Source organism: Triticum urartu, chromosome 2A (assembly GCF_056163025.1).
Source record: "Triticum urartu cultivar PI428250 chromosome 2A, HENAU_Tu73, whole genome shotgun sequence".
NCBI classification, from domain to species: Eukaryota; Viridiplantae; Streptophyta; class Magnoliopsida; order Poales; family Poaceae; genus Triticum; species Triticum urartu.
This window is the reverse complement of record NC_141874.1, coordinates 442,415,217-442,434,681: the sequence shown is the minus strand read 5'-3', so window position 1 is coordinate 442,434,681 and position 19,465 is coordinate 442,415,217. Positions and strand designations below refer to the sequence as shown.

At 49.2% G+C, this 19,465-nt stretch overlaps 1 protein-coding gene across 1 annotated transcript; it reads right to left on the bottom strand.

Moving 5' to 3' along the window:
• Positions 1–18,698: 18,698 nt before the first annotated feature.
• Positions 18,699–19,262, bottom strand: LOC147985402 (uncharacterized). Its single transcript, XM_087541551.1, has one exon. It carries the CDS (start codon positions 19,260–19,262, stop codon positions 18,699–18,701), a length of 564 nt encoding a protein of 187 aa, XP_087397677.1.
• Between the last annotated feature and the right edge of the window lie 203 nt (positions 19,263–19,465).

The following is a 19,465-nucleotide window of genomic DNA, read 5'->3' as shown; positions in this document are numbered from 1 at the left end:
ATAATTGATGGCGCGGTTGGGTTACCCACGTACGTATTGATGAGAATCTCGTGATAAGGGGAACACGATCTCTGCTTTGACAAGACGTATCAAGAAAACCGCCTCGCGATATGTGCGGAGCTGGTTGAGAAAAGCGGTTCAAATAATAATCGGGCCATGGTATGATGTCATGCTTTCAAAACGTGTCAGTAGATTAGATTTGTGGAAATATTATTCTCTCTACGGTGGTATGTGGAACTTATTTTGCAGGGTCGGACACTATCCTTGCATTCAAACTTTTTCATGGTGTATTTGGAGGAGGAACCCGCCTTGCAATGCCGAAGACGACACTGCGCGCCGGACTCATCGTCATTGAAGCCTGGTTCAGGGGCTACTGAGGGAGTCCTGGATTAGGGGGTCTCCGGACAGTCGGACTATATCCTTTGGCCGGACTGTTTGACTATGAAGATACAAGATTGAAGACTTCGTCCTGTGTCCGGATGGGACTCTACTTGGCGTGGAAGGCAAGCTAGGCAATACGGATATGTATATCTCCTCCTTTGTAACCGACCTTGTGTAACCCTAGCCCCCTCCGATGTCTATATAAACCGGAGGGTTTTAGTTCATAGGACAACATACAATCATACCATAGGCTAGCTTCTAGGGTTTAGCCTCTTTGATCTCGTGGTAGATCAACTCTTGTAACACTCATATCATCAAGAACAATCAAGCAGGACATAGGGTATTACCTCCATCAAGAGGGCCCGAACCTGGGTAAACATCGTGTCCCCTGCCTCCTGTTACCATCCGCCTTAGATGCACAGTTCGGGACCCCCTACCCAAGATCCGCTGGTTTTGACACCGACAGTGAGCAAGAGTCAATAATGTTGAAAGAGATTCACAAATTCGCAAGTGAAACAAGTAGACCAATAGCAATATGTGGCACACAGAAACACACACACGGATAGATAGATGGGGTCATGCAACCAAGGAATGAGCACAAAATGTGGAATCTACGGAAAACGCTCGTGTTGCACAACTCAAGAGAGACACTACCACGATTGCTCAATAGGCGGATACGACACTTGTGCACAACCTATAAGATGCAAAGTGTATGAACTTTCTATCCCAAGTATGGTATGTGTATGATGTTCCTGGTGTTTCTCTCAATTTGATCCAAGATGATCGGATATGAGAATCTTATATGCAATGTGGTATGATGATATGACTATTGCTTACAAGCTTATTTTCTCTCTTTCTCTTTTCCTAAAAGCTTATTCTCTTTTTTATATATGGCCACAGTGTGAAATGCACAAACCAAGATAGCAATTGTATATATGCGAGAACAGACTTGTGACACAAGAGATGATATGATACCAAGATGAGACCAATATGATATGGTATGTATGCAATGGAAGGTGTAGATCGATGATCACTAATGTGCACAAGTAATGTTGCTGGCAGTACTCAAAGGCTAGTCTCGATAGGCAAGTGATGCAAAATGGGCTAGGGGTTATCAATGCAATGGAAAGAATATATAATGAATGGATACCACGATACCAAGGTGATATAGAGGTTACCGTTCTCGCTTATGGTTAGAGTGTCAAAATGGTGAAGTGGTCGATGTCGATGACGAGCTCGTGGCGATGATGAGTGGTGGTGTTCTCGATGTAGACCCGTTCCTAATTAGCCGAAACACCTTAGGAAACGGAAAAACCGTGAACTCAAAATCTCAAAGGCAAATGTCAAATGGTGGTAGCGGAAAGCGGTAGTGGTTGCGGAAGTATTGGTGGAAACCCGGTCCAAATGGGGTATGGTGGTGGAAGGGTATGATGGGCTATACATGGTGTCAGAGTTGAAAGCACGGTCCCTAAGTAGCTGAAACACCTTAGGAGACACAACTCTCAACACAACAAAATTGGGTTAAGTTGGGGTGGCGGAAGTGTATGGTGGTCAAGCCTATGCGAAAGTATTGGTGGTGGTTGATGAAGAAACAACCATACCTAAGTAGACGAAACTCCTTAGGAGACTCAAATCACAACTTAAACAACCTCAATTTCTAAGGGGAACAAAATGGGTTAGGTTGCGAAAGTTGGTAGTGGTATTGCGGAAGATATGGCGGAAGCCCTAGGCAAAGATGCCAAAGTTCCAAAAGTTTGATGGAGTCAAATGGTGTTGGTGGTATTCTTGTGGGAAGGGGATGTCAATAGCTTCAAAACAAGCTAAAGAACGTCAATATCGGACTCTGGCTGAATTAGTTATGGTCAAAATGGTGAAACACGGGAGGCTGGATTCTCAGGGGTCGGGCATCCGGGGGTGGGGGCCAGATATCTGGGGGCTGATGTCTAGAACCGTGCAGATTTTGTGCTCCCGGAGCCGGATGTTCGGCCCGGCGATTCCAGATCGGGATTTGGACTTCGAAACTCGATTTGGGGTGGAAATAGATGATTTTAGGGGCAAAATTGGAGAGATTTCATGAACGAAAGGTGGGCAAACTTGGGAAAAGCTAGATCCACTTGATACCAAGCAAATCCACGGATCAAAATCAACAAAACATCATCAAACCAACAAATCACAAAAAAATGGGGGCTATTTTTGGTGGGGATTTTCGAATTTAGGATGAAATCAACAAAATTAGGCTAGAAAACAAGGGGGTAGGGGATCCAAATTCATGATCAACCTGACTCTGATCCAAGATGATGTAGGGTAGAACCCTAGATGCATGACCTTTCACGAAAGGAGCGGATACCGCCATGAACACGAAGAACATGAGGGGAAAATATGAGGGGAAACACGAGAGAATCTTTCGGCGGTTTGGTGCGACATACGCCAAAGGATATGGCTAATCATGATGGGGGCTAGTAAGACGTCGCTGGTGCCAGGAAATGGGATGAGGCGAAGATATGCACACCGGTGAATCTTACCCAGGTTCAGGGCTCTCCTAGGAGATAACACCCCTAGTCCTGCTCTGCGGGGTCTTCGCATGATCACTAAGGCACTAGCAAGTACAATGGTGCTCCTCGAGCTGTACGCGAGAGGTGGAAGAAGGCAGGGCTAGCTTCCTCCTCTTTCTATGTGTGTCTAGATCTAACAATGCTAGGAACCCTTTGCAATGGTGCCCTGGGGGGCTTTATATAGGCCTACCCCCAGGGGTACAATGGTAATCTTGCCGGGTGTAGGACCCGATTGTCCGTGTCTTCTGTCGCCGGCTCCTCCGCCGGCCGCTGGGGCCCGCCGCCTAGTGTGCCCTGCCGGCTGGTCTGATATGGAGCCGACAGGCCGCCTCCGCCGCTTGCAGGTCTGGCTGGCTGCTTGTTACTGTAGCCGTAATGCTAATGACACATGCTTGGTCGGGGGGCATGGCTAAAGTCCCGCCGTCTGGTGGGAGATCACGGTAGCCGCACCATGTCTCCTCTGGTTGATGGCGCGTGGACTCCGAGGGAAAAGTGGGACCCCTGCTGGAGGCCGGCCTCCCCCGGGTCCGACTGGTCAGACACCGCCGCTCTCTGGGCTCTCGCTGCATGGTAGGGCCCGCTGCCTGCAGGCCGTACCGATAGGCCGTCGTGGGAACAGGGTTTCGCCTGACAGTGGCGACGTCAAGGGCGGGATGGCAACAGTGTCGCGCCGTCCGGAGATCTCGGCCGATACAGGACACTGTGGCCACGCCCCGCCGTGGATATGGGGGTGATGGGCTATGCTGTAGCCTCATCCCGTCTTGTCTTCTTTATGAGGGCGCATACTTTGAGGGCGCCGTGGGCCGCCTGCCAGGAGCCGGCCTCTCTGGAGGCCGCCTGCTGGGAGGCGGCTCGTCTTGGGGCCGCCTTCTGGTACTTTGGCCGTCCTCTAGCAGCCGGCCGCTTTTGAGCCAGCCGGCCACCAGAAGGCGGCGCTTCGTCCTTGACGCTTGTTTGGCGCAGCCGGCCCAAATGTCTTGAAATGCTCACGGACTCGGGTTAGGCTACCCATGGTCCATTACTTCGACAGTAGTCCCCGAAGCTGGTGAGGCGGCGCGGTTGTCGAGCTGAGATGCCTCGGCAGTTTCCTTCTCCGCTTATTTTTGCCGAATGCTTCATCCGCCTTCTCGTGTGCCGCCTGCTGGAGGTCGGCCATGACCAGGTGGATGCGTCTGATGATCTTGAAATGTCAGGGCGGGAAGATAGGTGGCGTGCCCTGTAAGCCTCTTGCCCACCGCCCGCAGCGAGCGCGCCACGCGGCGCCAGTTAGCCGGGCCAGCCTGCCAGCCCACACACGCGATGGGACACGACAGGAGGTTGGGCCCGCCACGACCGGGCCTTGGTGTGGGGGCAGATCCGCTGCGGCCGAGGCGGACCGTTGCGATTCCGCACGGAGTTACTGTGCGCAGTAACTCGCGCAATAATCGTGGGAACATGGGGTCGTGGGCGCAGTTAATCCCACGATCCCACGCCCCCCTCGGCTTCGCAGCCCAGGGGCTATAAGTAGGGGAAAAGAGCGGGAGCGGTGGAGCACGCGCGCCCTCCTCCCCTTTTCCATTTTCATCCTCCTCCTCTTCGTTGGCACCGCACTACTGCGCCCCGCTGAAGTGATGCCGTAGCTCGTCGCCGGCAGCCTCCTCCGCGCCAAGCTTCTTGCCTCACCGCGAACCTTGCCTCTGCCACCGTGCCATTTCCCCGCTGAGTCCAGTCTCCATGACGCGCGAGAAGGGAGGGGACTAGGATGGCTCGGACATCATCGCCGACCACCTCGCCTTCCTTCGCACCACACGGCGGCTGCCCGGCGCGGCCTACGTGAAGGTGCGCGTTCTGCCGGAGGAGGAGATCTCGCCGGTGCCGCAGGGAGGCGAGCGGGTCATCTTAAGCTCGCACTTCCTCCGCGGCTTCGGCCTGCCGGAAGCAGATTCTTCCGCTCCTTCCTCGACTTCTACCACCTCCAGCCGCATCATCTGACGCCCAACACCGTGACGCTGCTGTCCACCATCATCATGATGTGCGAGGGCTATATCGGCATCCTCCCCACCATCGAGTTGTGGGGAGCATTCTTCTACACCAAGCTGGGCACCTCCGCCAGGGAGAAGGCGGCCCAGTGCGGCGCCTTCGTCGTGGTGCGCCGTCCGTCAGCGAAGAACCTTCCCTGCCATCAAGCTGTCACAGTCGGTCAAACTGTGGCAAAAATCGTATTTTTACGCGGAGAACGTCGACCCCGCCATGTACTTCATCAACCTACCACCCTACGAGGCCGGCCCTCCAGCCGAACCTCGGGCCAACTGGGGCTACAAGTCGAAGCCCCTGTCAGCCGACGCCATTGCCGCCATCAACCAGCTCCGGGTGTTGACGGACTCAGCCAGCCTCAAGGCGTACGACCTACTGGTCTCCTTCGTCGAGCGCCAGGTTCTCCCACTCCAAGGCCGGCCTCATCTGATCTGTTGGATGAGCGGGAATCGAGACCCAAGACGGATGCGCAGGAAGGACATGCCGGCTATTGAGGTCGCCCGCATGGTGAACGAGATCTCCGACCTCAAGCTGTCGGAGGGATCTTGGCGGTTCGGCATGCGGCCGTACTCCCGGGCCAACCCGCCACCTGCCGTAAGTTCTTCAACTCTTTCCTTTTTGGTTTTTGACTCGGTCTCGGTATTGCCGTCTTGACCAGTCGGTCCTTTGAACGCAGATCTTCATATCTCCGGCGACGGCAGCCGTCATAGGGCTGGGTGGAGACTACCTGCCGGACTGGGCAGTGAGTGATGTGGACGACCCCGACTTGGGGGCGGCCCCCTTGGAGGACGACGCCATAGGCGGTGGCGGAGTGGGTGCCTCCTAAGACGTGGGAGGCATAGAGACTTGGCCCAATGATGACGAGGATAAAGATGAGCCATGCCATGTGCGAGGCGCCGGCAAGGCGGATGCAGGCCCTTCTGCCGAGCCCGCTGCCCAAGGCGGCACATGCAAGCGCAAACAAGGCGCCGCCTTGTTTGGCAGTGCACTGAAGAAGCCCAAGAACCCGACCGCCGCGACCAAGCGGAGGGAGGCTGCCGCGAAGGTGACCAAATTTCAGAAGCTTTCGAAAGCGCCTCCCATGGTGTTGGGGTAAGTGTCGTTTCCTTGTGCTTTTTCCACTTCGGTTGAATCTATTTGAGCTTTTCTGCTTTACTTTCTTGTCTTAGGGCTCCGCTCTCTCTTGAGAAGTCGGCCGCCGCCTCCGTCATTGGGTCGGCAGAGACTTCTGCCTCCACGCGGCAAATCGATCCTGCAGCCGACCTCCGGGAGGCGCAGGAACGAAACGCGTGGGAGGCGCGCGAGGAGCGGGAAGCCGCCCGTAGGGAGAAGGCGGAGGCCGCCGCACTGAAGAAGCTGGTGGAGGCGGAGGCTGACGCCGCAGCGAAGAAGCGGGCCAAAGAAGTCGTGTACCGCCAAGCGCCGTTGTTCGTCATCCCCCTGAACTCCGCACCGCTGCCTCCAGAGTTCACGGCGCCGACTGGGGGAACCGGCGGCGAACAACCGGTCATGGAAAGGGGAGCTGGCGACGTCGCCATTCTAGAGGTAGCCGTGCCTTCGCCACCGCCGGTTGACAGGTCGCGGGACAAGCAGCCGATGGCCCCGCTGGTGCCACCAACCGGAAATGAGATGGTGACAGGCCCGACTCCTGGGGCGCACACACCATTGCGTCGCCGAGGCGCAAAGGCGACCTCGGCGCCACGATCGCTAGAAGCCGGCGCCGCGAGCTCGTCAGCCCCGGAGGCCGAAGCAACCAGCGCTGCTCCTGCCGAATGGGTGCGCGGAGGAGGAACATGCATTTTGAACCAGGCGATCCTGGACGTCCAGGCCAAGCTCCGAGCCGAGGCCACCGCTCTTCAGCAGTGCAACAGGGCGTTCCTGGATTTGCGAGCGGCCATTCGAGTATGCTCTTCATTTCTTTGTCTTTGATTTTTGTACTTCTCTGTGCGGGGGGGGGGGGGGGCGCCAGCACACCCGGTGGGTGTAGTCCCCAAGTTTCGGGCCGGCTGCTGAGTAGGCGACCCGGAACTTTACTTGGCGGGCTCCGAGTGCTAACTTTTCTCCTATCTTCACTGCAGGACTATCATAATCTTCGCGCGGCCACCTTCAACTCCAACGTCCGGGAGCTGGACCGACGGACCCCCAACTTGTCGGAAAGCCGTAGTAAGTCCCTGTTTACCTTCTCTACGGGGGCGCGATAGCGCACCAGCGGGCTGTAGTCCCCGAGATTCGGGCCGACTACCGAGTAGTCGGGCCGGATCTCCGCGGTAACTATACTTCCTCTTTTTTTGGTTACTGACATCTTTTGCTTTCTCCACTCTTGCAGAAGCCAATGCCGTTCTGCAACGGCAACTGGGTGAGGCCAATACCGTGTTGTGTGCCAAGGAGGCAGAGTGCAACGAGCTGGCCCAGGAGCGTGACCGATTGGCCACGCAACTGGCGGAGCAGGCGGAGCTTCTCTAGACGGCCCGGAAGGAGGCGGAGGTGAAGGAGTCCAATCTCCTTGCCGAGTTCGAGACCGAACGCTCCACCTGGACCGACAAGGAGGCGCTGCTGAAATCCGGCTTCTGTAGGATTGAAGACATGGTCGATGGTAAGTTTTCTTATTTTTCTTCTTCTTTCGGCTGCCGGCTGCTGACCAAGCCGACCTCCAGCTTCTGACTTCCGACTTCTTTGCTTTCTGTCTGTACAGACTTCTTTCCTAGCCATTCTGACGCTGCCAATGAGGCCAATGAGGCTTTCGTGAGGAATGGAGGGCGGAAGGTGTGCGGATCGCCGCCGATGCCCCCCGGACCATTAGCGAGCAGCTTCTCACCATCCAAGCCCGCCTTCGGCCGGCTCATCGAATGTTGTGCCGCCTTCAGCATGCCGGGGCCCAGGCGATCTCCGCCCTTTGGGCAGACATGCCGGCTTCGCGCACTCCCAGTCGGACTGCCAACAAGTTGGAGGTGGCGGTCGGCTGACTCGAGGCCTGGAAGGGCTCTTCGGCCCGGGCTGGAGTGTGCTGGGCCTTGGAGTTCATCAAGGCGTGGTATCCTGGGCTAAACCTAGCCAAGTTGGCCACGTTTTGGCAGGAGTCCCAAGAGGAGCTGGTGCCAGTGAAGCGCGACATCGTCAGACGGGCACACTACAAAAAAATACACTTCCGTGATGATATGTGTTTGTCATAGTAGGTCACATTTTGTGTCGTGCATGTACACCATGACAAATTTATGACAAAATCAAGATAGTCATACCTGTGCTGTCGTAGAAGTGTTCCATGACATTACCAAATTTATCATCACGGAAGTGTCCCCTTCCATGATGATAAATCACGTGTCACAGAAGTGCTTTCGTCAAGGGTGACCGACACGTGGCATCCACCGTAACGGAACGCCGTTAAGCTATTGCGTCCGGTTTTGGATCCGATAGCCCGTTAACAGCCCCGACCAATGGGGATTTTCCATGTGTAAAATCATCATTGGCTGAAGGAAACACGTGTCAGCTCCGTGTTGGCATAGGTGTCACTCATCAAATGGGCAAGATGCGCCTATGATATGTTAACACGTGGACCGTCCCAAAAGTGGCCCATAAAGTTTAAATGGGCAGGCCCAACTAAAGGCCCAAAAGATTTTGCGGACCATAATGGGACGACCCAGCTAAAGGCCCACAAGATTTTGCGGGCCATAATGGGCCAGCCCAGGTAAAGGCCCCCAAGATTTTTGCGGGCCATAATGGGCCGGCCCAGGTGAAGGCCCATAAGATTTTTGTGGACCATAATGGGCCGGCCCAGCTAAAGGCCCATGAGATTTCACCTACATTAATGGGCTGACCCAGCTGTAGGCCCACAAGATTTTGAGGACCCTAGTAGGCCGGCCCATTAACTGGCTGCCATGTTTTGGGCCAAATGCCGACCCATATTTGATCTGGTCCATTAATTGTCTGCCACGTTCCGGGCCTAATAATGCCCCATATGAGATCTGGCCCTTTAAAAGCCTACCACGTTCTGGGCCAAATTACGGCCCAGCTCAGGTCCGCCCCTTTAAGATGCTTTGGGTTAAATTATGGCCCATATCAGATTCGGCCCGTCAACTGGACGCTATGCTTTTGGGCCCATTTGCTAAAGGCCCATTTAGTAATTCGGCCTGATATTAGTTTCAGCCTGTTAAGGGCCCGTTTAACATTTCGGCCCTATATTAATTTCATCCTGTTATAAGCCCGTCATATAGTTGGGCCTAACTACGGCCCGGTTTGCATCAGGCCTACTCGCAGTCGATAATCTGATTGGGCCAAACAAGGACCGAGACAATTTCGGCCTGTTATAAGCCCATGATTTGATTGGCACATTCATGTGTCGGGGTCTATTTCGGCCTGCTGTCGGCCCGTGAGCTGTTCGAAACGTTTCAGGCCCAACTTACTTTTCAGCCTCCTAAAGGCCCATTGAGTTTTCTTGGGAAAATAGGGCCGGTGGTTTACTCGACCTATTAAAGGCCCGAATCTACTAGTGGGCCAGTTTACATTTAGGTCTGTTAATGGACCAAGATGACGGGGCCCATGATGCGGATCATACATGGTGATTTGCATGATGGCCCGATTATGTACTGTAATTTTACGGTTTGGCCGGTTTACTGCGAAGACAGGATATATATACAGTAAAATAACTGCAGCATCATGAATAAGAAAAAAACCTAGACTATACAATAAAGAAATTACGGCATATTACATCCACTGAGCATCAAAGTTCGCCACTATGATAATAAAGCACAAGCAGACAACAGATTACATACACTGGGCATCAAAGATCGCCACCAGTGCAACTAAACACGCCGACAAAATAACATACAAAACCGACATCACTTTAATAGAGTTCAAGAAAGGTTAGCCCTACTCGGGAGCTGCAGCGCAAGCAGCTGAGCAAGCTGGTGATACTGCACTTGTTTGACACTTATATCATCCTCACTCTGAAAGATAAACAAGTAGACAGATGACAGGTTTTGCACATATAAGTATCAGTGCTGACAATTCATCACATTTCTTACTGATGAATAAAGTGACACTGTTTAAAATAGCACTAACACAATATGGTATTGTTCAGGTCAAGACATGGCAGGAGATGACATTGTGAAGGAGTTGGCAGCTTCACGACACCACTGGATTACAGATCAAGAACTCATAAGTATCAATGGTTAGTGTGCTGTCAATTTATCCCATTTCATATTGGCAAAATAAGATCACTTGCTCTGTATAGTTTAATTTACATGGTATGACGAAGGAACTTGGTTGTACAACTGAAAATTTAAATTGAGAAGGACAAACTTTTGTTTATGAACTGGAGTACATAATAAACTTTAAACATGCAATTTGATGTAAACACCAAAAATAAACAGCTGTTGCAGTCATGCCTAACCAAATATACACAACAAAGTTTGAAGGCTTGAGAAGGACAAACTAACATTATTGGTGAAGGCAGGCTCTATAAAGCCCTTGTCCATGCTGATGGGGGGCAATTCAAGAAGTTTACCACAAAATCTTCTTCATAAGCATTGCCTTTATTCTACATTTTGTTAAGAGTAAATATAGATGTGACAATATAAGAAAAAATGGAGAATATTTAAGATAAGATGAAGAGTGATGCTACATAACCAAGTAGCTATAAATGTAAGTACAGCGATACAGGCAAAAGGTACAACCAAGAGCAATGCAGAGCTAAACTTCTTCAGTACCATCGGTGTTATCCAACCTTATGGTAAGAGTAAATATAGATCTTATGTGTAGAAAATGGAGGGCAAAGTAAAATAAGCTGCAGAGTGATGGTACATGAACAACTACTTGTCAATATAAGTACACTGATAAAGGACAGCAGGTACTTATGAGAACAATGCAGAGCTAAAAAAATTCATTGGCATTTGGATATATGCTACACTAATGTAACCATTCATATAGATCAGATTATTTGGAGCGAACAATTGATAAGCAAGCTATCATGCATACTGTTGTCACCTAATGAACCAGGTATGTATGCAAGTACGGTGATACAAGACAACAAGTACTAACAAGAGCAAATCAGCGGACAACATATTTGCGATATCATGTAATTCTTTTCAAACCGGAATTCTTTTTCAAGAAGATTTCCTGCAAAAAAGATCCGTAAGGCACATGCGGAAAAGTAGAAGTTCAAATTGTCATGCGATATCATAGACAGTACCTCATCCCCGGAATGAGACCAGTGCATAACAAGGTTTTTCTATTCAATGTCTTCTAAATTTAGCATAGGAGACTTCACCAGAAATTCGTTTATAGACTTATCATCAAAGTGTGATTTCCTCAGGTAACACCAATACTGCTGCAATGCTTCCTTGAAAAGCGCAAGCAAGCTTTGCTCGTCATGACTATCCAGATTGACCCTCGCCTACTTACAACAATGTAATGTAAATCATTGATGTGTTCAATCAGCAGAAAACAGGAACATAATCACCATGAATAATAGCACTTACACGTAAGTGGGAAAGGAAGATGTGAAAATGGTGTTTGTCTTCACTATAATCTTCCCATGATGGGAATATATGCACGTAGTCCCTAACAACATTGGAAGCATTTTCTTTTAAACTGGGAATAACTGGAATGGGGTTCCAATCTGCAGGAATTGGCCGTCTCTGCAGTTGGGATAGGTCTTCGGCCGGTGGACTTGCTGTACTTTTTGCTGGAGTGGGATTTTTCTGTGGTACGGCTGGTGTTATGGCAACTGAAATCGGCATACCTTTTGCTGGAGTGCAGGTCATGTGTGGTGCAGCTAGTGGTGTGGCTAGTGAAGTATGGGTACAATCTGCTGGAGTCGGTCCTACGTTTTGTGTCACTGGTTGTACAACCAATATAAGTGGGGTGTTGTCTGATTTCTCCGGCACAACAATGTTTTTCAAGGACTTTGTTGGTGCTCCTTCAGGTTCGGCAATCACCCTCTTCCTTTTTGATTTCTGATGCACAAGAACAACATTTGAGTGAAAAAACATGGTATGATGACAGATGGAATATGTATTGATAATGGATGGGCATGGCATCTCGACATATATGATGAGTAAACTAAGCAGATGGCGGTGCAACAAAGTAGAAGAAATGCACGACAACATATGCAAGATACGCACATTCAATAAAACCTTGCCAAATTAGAACAGGCACCTTGATGGGTGAACAGGACAAGCCATCTGCCTTTGACTCCTTGAGGTTAGAATAGTCATTAGGATCATATTCTGAACAAGAATCAACATGTGGTGAGCGTATGAGTTTCATTGCATCCAGAATGGCACTCAATGCCTTGGTGCCAATTTTGTAAGTCATTGTGGTGTTTAGCTTCAAGAGTGGACTGCTGCTAGTGTGACACAAAGCAGCTACACAGATCATAGTGTAGATATAACGGGAAAACCGTAAGCATCAGAGTAAAATCAGCAAAGTGGAACTTGCTGGAATATATGTGCTAGTATTGTCAGTATGGCTAGAAAGCCTTCGGATACTAGCTCTCTTCAACTGAAGGTGTGGTACTGTTAATATCAGTGTAACTCTCAAAGGCGACACAGCTCCCCGCATTTCCTTGCTATTCTTATAGGATTCAAGTGGGCAGGCCACTACAAATCCTATTCCCATGTTCACGAAATCCTACGAATCAAAGATGCCCGACGAGTTCAAAGTGTCCATACCAACCGACCGTATAGACCTCGACACTGCAAATGTCCCTACTCATATTCACTACAAGGAACATATTGTACTACTATCATACTCCCTGCATTCCAAAATATAAGTCTTGGTAGAGATTTCCACTATGGATCACATACAGATGTATCCAGATACATTTTAGAGTGTAGATTCACTCCTTTTGCTCCATATGTAGTCCATGGTGGAATCTATACAAAGACTTGTATTTAGGAATGGAGAGAGTACTTATTAAAGAAGAACGGAAGAGGAACATGCTAAAGAAGAGCAAGCAGATTTTGGATAATAAAATGTTCGTTGTGCAGTGCCCACACATGATGAACCAGAGCGCATTAAGAAAACAACTCCCTGCTATCTCTTTATATGTGGTGCACGTGCTTTTTCGAAAGTAAAGTACGAACATTACCTGACCAATTAAATGTTATCTATTTTAGTAATATCAGCATCATATCAGATTCGTACTTCAGCAACAAGTTTGGAATTATGAGTGGCACGCTGTTTAGCTTGATGGATTCAGGAGCATTGCTAAGCAGGTACGATGATGGTACTGAATATAAAGGCATGTCTGCATTTGGGTTAGTCGACCATTTCAGGCGGTTGGATGAAGATCCTACGTCTCCTAACCCTTCTTCTTCCTCGTCTCCAATTCTTCCCATACAAAACACCGCACGGGCCGCCGGCCGGACCATCAGCCCCCACCGCCCGTGTTCCTCCGCCACCTCCACCCCCACCCCCACCCGCGTCGAGTTTTCTTTGTTTGGTGAGGCCCCACCACCGCCCCCAACAACCAAAGTCCCCACCCGAGCCCCTTCGTTCGCACCGGCGAACTCCGGCGAGCTGTGAAAAATCGACTGACCCAATTTTGAAATTTAGTCTACTGTGATTTAACTAGTGTGGAAAATAAAAGGCGAAAACCATAAGCATTGGGAGTATAGTGTTGAGCGTGCCATGGCGGACCTGATGGTGCAAACCGGACAAAGGCAACTTCGCAACCAATGTTTGCTCTCAACTAGGAAGTAAGTGATGGACAAGAAATCAAAGTAAAAGCAGTGGCGATCTATTTTCTTGCTGCGATAAATAAGTTGAGCAGATACAAAAAAGTACCGCCTCTGGGGCGGCGCCGTGTATGCATCTGCTGAGAATTTGATGGTGCTGTGGTAGCGATGGCTGTGACGGCCCGGAAGCAGATCTAGGAGGGTAGACGGTGGCGGCGGGGCGCGGTGGACGAGACGGTCGTAGGAGCGGCACCGGCAAGGTGGACGATGGCGGGAATGAAGCGAGAGGACGGGATGCAAGGATCCTGGTCCAAAGCCGTGGATGAAAGAGGTCGATCTCTTATAATGGACGGCGGCGTCGGGGTATCAGCTCCGGCATGGTGGAGGAGGACGACGGTGGATGGGGTGGCGGACGGAGGAGGCTGGGGTGGAGAGGGTGTTTTGGTGCCCACGGAGTACGAATGGGGAAATGGAGGTGGAGAGGAAGGGGGGAACCATGTCTTCAGGGCGCGCTTGTCTCAAATGCGAGGAAATTTACAAACTTAGCCCCCGTTTCAAATTTCCTACATCATAGCAATATTAGTCGGTTGGGGATAGGATGGTAGTCTTGCATACACCGAATATTTGCCGGCGAGAGTTTGTTTTTGGCGCCCACCGTGTATGAATCGAGGAGGGAGTCGATTTCGGCCGAGGACACACTGTGTTTTGGTGCCCATCGTGTATGAATCCGGGTGAGAGGCGGTTATGTCACGTTCGAGTGAAATTACAAACCTACCCCTATTGAAACCTATAGAAATCAAGCAGATAAGCTTTGCGTGGCAGGGATAGGCAGTAGTAATTTCCATCTCGCAGATTTTGGTTTCGGGCGGTTACTGCGACTTTCCCCGCTTCGTTCAAATTTTGCAGAGTGCACGTTTACCATGCCAACTCAATTCGAATCATGTTTGTATTCTATTTTTTCGGGCGGGATCCATTTTCGATTGGAATAAAATTCTATATACATCATTTTTAATATATACTTTCAGAAGCACAACAAAGAATTCTGCTCCTTTATATGTATAATATGATTTACAAATATAATGTTCTCAAAATCATAAGGTTGAATTCAAAAAATTAAACCAAATTATGTTCTACTAAAATGTATGGATCAGTAATATCTACATATTAAATAACATAGATGCGCGTGAATTCATATGAGTATGCATGTTTGATAGATCAATTTTGGTTCGAGTATGTATTACATGTATCATCATCTCAAATTCAAATATTTGAATCCCTTTTATGTTCACTCCTTTCATGCCCATCTCTCTCGCATGCATGCTCCTTCATGTAGCTATCACTCTCTTTTCTCCAGCTCACCCGCACGCTCACTTCATGTTTCTCCTATCCTCGCAAACATGGTCTCTCGACGTCTCCCTTGAGAAGTATCACCCTCTCCCAATCATTATACATTACACGGTTTTCATTATCTCTCACGTCTCTACCGTTCTCTCGCATCACTAGGTACCTAAGCTTTCTTTTTCACCGCCACACACACAGTCTCCACTCGTCTTTCACTTTGTCTTTCTCTCTATGGGATTCTCTCACACACCCTATATGTCTCTAGATATGAATCATACCACTAAAATTACTCTCTCTCTCTCTCTCTCTCTCTCCTGTAGACACAACATTTGTTGCGGTCTCCTTTTCGTCTCCATCCCAGACTGACATTATTCATTTGTTTACCGATCAGACAAACTCTCCCCTCTCTCTCTATCACACACACACAACTCCTACTTCCACTCCCCTTCCCGACTACCGTCTCTCTCTCACACACACAAAACTCTTGCTTTCGCACCCCCATCTCGTATTTCTCTCACAAACATTTATCGACTAGCCTCTAGATAGGTTTATACACCGGCACGCTCGTGCTTCCACTATCACATACATGTCGCTCTCCCGCTCCTTGTATCTACGTAGATTTTTCTTCCCTTCTTGAGACACACCCTCTCGATCATGCACACACACTATCGCCTCATTTTAAGCTAATACCTCTCACACACACTCTCTTTGTGTCTTTGTCGCACATGCACTCCGTCCTCCTCCTCTCTCTCCCTCTCTCTCTCTCTCACATGGGCTTTTTGCAACAACTAGCAAGATGCCCATGCGTTGCACGGAACATGAAGATGCATTTGTATGAGTAGTTTATCTTGTGGGAGAAAAGGATGAACAAGGGAAGGCCTTATTTGCAAGTGTGGAGAGGGGTGTGGGTATCTTTTTGCAAAATTGCCATAGTTTCCTTCCTATCCGTCAGATATAGATCGGACGGCCTATATTGCAGGATGGTAGGCATACGATCATCACCGACTATGCTTTTTATAAGAGAAGGGATAAAAAACAGAGTTGGTGATGATGGTGGGCCTGCCATCCTGCAATATAGGTCGTCCGATTTATATCCGACGGATAGGAACGGAACTATGGCAATTTACCCGCACTCCTCTCCACATTTGCAGATAAGGCCTTCCCTCGTTCATCCTTTTCTCCCACAAGATCTTGATGCATGTTACGTGCAACGCACTGACATCTTGCTAGTAAGAGTAGAAATTAGACATATACCACTTCTCGAATCTTGAAACCAACAACATTCCTCCCTTATCTCATCAAAACCGCCAAAGGAATTTATTTTGAGTGAAACATAACATTTTTTAGTGATATACGTATTTCAAAACTAGACTTTTTTTCTCTCAAATCGGTGAATATGTATTAATCTACTCAGATCGTGTGGCAACGCATTGCCACATTGCTCGTAGTTATTATAATTTTGTGGACACAAGACAAACGGTGGAGTATATATACGAAGAGAAGAGGCGCACGCACGCAGTCGGTCTCTCGCTATCTCGCACACATGAGTGTTATGTAAAGGCAACATTAACAAATAAACCTAAAACCCTAGGTGCACGATTGCTGCATTCGCGGGTACCGGGTACGTGGTGGAGCGCACCTTTGTAGGAATAGTCAGCTCGCGTGATAATTTGATTCGTAGGAGTTGATGGTCGGGACCACAGGTGAACGACTTGGAGGCGGTGGCTCGCCAGTTGCCACAGATCGAATAGCCACGTTTAAAATATCATTTTTTAACGGGGTTAAGAGTTCTAATTTTCAATGGCGAGTTATAAGTACTAAGTAGTTTTTAGAACTATTGGTACGGGGCGAAAATGGAATTCATAGTACTACCTACTACGTACCTCCTTGGCATATGGTTGTATGGGTTTATGTTGCGAGATGTTGAACCTGGTAGTTCTAGGGCAAATACTATGTTTAGATTTAGATGTTGGTTTTCAGTAATGAAAATCGGAAGGGGGAAACCCTTATTTGATTAAAAAAACTACTACCTCCATTTTGGTTTACTAGTCCCCATCGTTTTGTGGGTCAAAGTTTGTCCACGAATTTTACTTGTAAAATGTGAATGGAAAACGAGATTTTGTTATACGCAAACAAAAAAGGACTGAAGGGAGTGATTGCTTTGACACGGACGCGACCTCTCATAGCGCAGGCATTGAACCGGCGTACCGACTAAGAGGGCCCCACTCGCTGCAGGCCCGGCTGAACACGCCTCCTCGCCGCATGCAACCGGCTTCATACTACCCCGCCTGCCTTCATTGAATCCGCGCATGTGCCGGCAACACGTCCTTCCGTGAGTCGGCTGGCATTTTAGAACACAAAAGTGACCAAAATATAATTAATTACGCATGGTCTTTACTTGTTGTGCTCGCACTGGTAGTAGGAACTAGAGTTTTTTATTTATTCATAACTCCTCAATTTTTTTGTCTTTCAAGTGAATCATGGTTGTGGACATTATGTATGAATGTGGAGATATCTGTGAGAAATGAGTTTGATGTGGAAGTTGAACTTGGAATGTGGGGCTTGCGCGTGAACTATACCATGTCCAATGCTTCGTCTGCTATTGTTTGAAAAGTAATTGCTGTTATTACATGACCCGAAAAAATATATTTTGTGCCACATCAGTAGATGCACGGACATCACAACAGACATGCTGACTGGATAAACATTTGAACCTAGCTACTATGAAGGAAATTTTGTGTTGACAACAGTTTTAGATAGCAGGAGACGCCTAGCCTGCTCTGCCTCTGCTAGCTTATTTCTGGCTTCTTCCATCTCTTCTTTGGCATGGGTGAAGAGAGCATCTGATTGCTCTTTTTGCTTCTTCAGGAACTGAGCTACATTCTCAAGGGCTGCTGCATGCTTTCTTTCAGCCTTTACTAGAGCCACGAGGACACGAACAGCTGACGACTCCACCTGGCTTGTGTGTAATCCAGCATCATCTGGGAATTTGCACCTTCTGTCTAATCCAGCATCATTAGGGAACTGGCACCTTGTGTGTAATCCAGCCTCATTCTGGAAACATGATCTCGAGGTTGACCATACTTCCCTCCTCGCAGGAACTACATCCTGACATGAAGTTACTTCTTTTTTAGATAATTACTCAGAGCAACCCAGATCCATCTAGTAGAAGCCAGATAAACAGAACTGGGAGAAGTGAATTCGAGAGGAAAAAAAATAAAAATAGACTACAAGGTGAGAACACCCACTTCCTACATCAAGCTAAAAATGAAAGCATTAGGACGATTAAGACTCTTTTTATGAAACATCGAAGAACACGATGCTTAAGAGAAACAGAAACTATAACATATACACATCAAAGAACACGAGGCTAAACGAAAGTAATTGAAAGGGTGTTACTTACCAAAGCTCATTTTACAGGTTCGGTGCAGCTCTTCTTTAAGTTTCCACGCTCCTTGAAGATGTCCCCAATATCCCGTGTTTGGTCTTCATTGCTCCTCTGCATGTTCGCACTCGTGGTTTTAAAATCTCAACATGGCAAGAAAAATATACTACTAGTAATACTCGTGCATCTTGTGGGCAACATTAAAGCACTCGTCTGCCATGTTAGAGCATCTCCAACAGAATCGCAATGTGCGGCGCTTTAAAAAAGTATTTACAGTGCTGACATCGAGAAGTAGAGATAGAGAGTAAAGGATAGTTCTCAGCATAGATAGATAAAAAATAGATTATTCAACTACTCCTCGTCGTCTGAATCCTCCTCGATGATGTCCTCCTCCGACGTCTGACTGTAGGCGTGAAGATATCGATTATCGTTGGATTCCCAGGGCGACGCTACTCCTAGCCTCATGTTGAATTGAGCGTCCACTTTTCGCCTACACTTGTCCTCGCGATAGGCGGCTCGCTCCGCCCTCCTTTGCTCGTAGAACTCGTGCTTGTTGATGATTTCAGGCGGAAAGCGTTGGCGCCACAACGCCATGGCTTCCTCGTCCATCTCGGCTATGCCGAGACGGTGCTCCCGCCTCCGGTTGTCGCGACGATCCTCGTTGGTGATAAGCCGCGGCAGAGGCGCGAGCTCCTGTGCCCGCTCCTGCGTCGGTGCGTTGGGGAAGTTCAATGTTCTATGAGCCCACCAGAGGTGCCACGCCGTCGTGTCATACGCGCGGGCGGCCTCGTTGGCGGTGTCGAAATTGCTGAGGTCGAGGCGCATCCCGCGGAACTGGATCTCGGCGGCGAAGCCGCCGGAGGGGCGCACGCGGACGCCGCGGTATCCCCAAGTTTCCCGGCGACGCGACGGCATGGTGGCGCGGCAGCGGCGAGGCGAGAAAGAGTAGGGAGAGAGCAGTGGTGAGGCACAGAGCAAGGAGAGAGCGGTGGCAAGGCACAGAGCGGTGGGAGGGTGTTGGATTTTATAAAGTGCGCCGGACGCCGCGTGACAAAACTAGCGCACGCCCAGCCGCTTTTTCCCGCGCGCGCGCAATTCTTTCCCGACGTCTCTGCTAT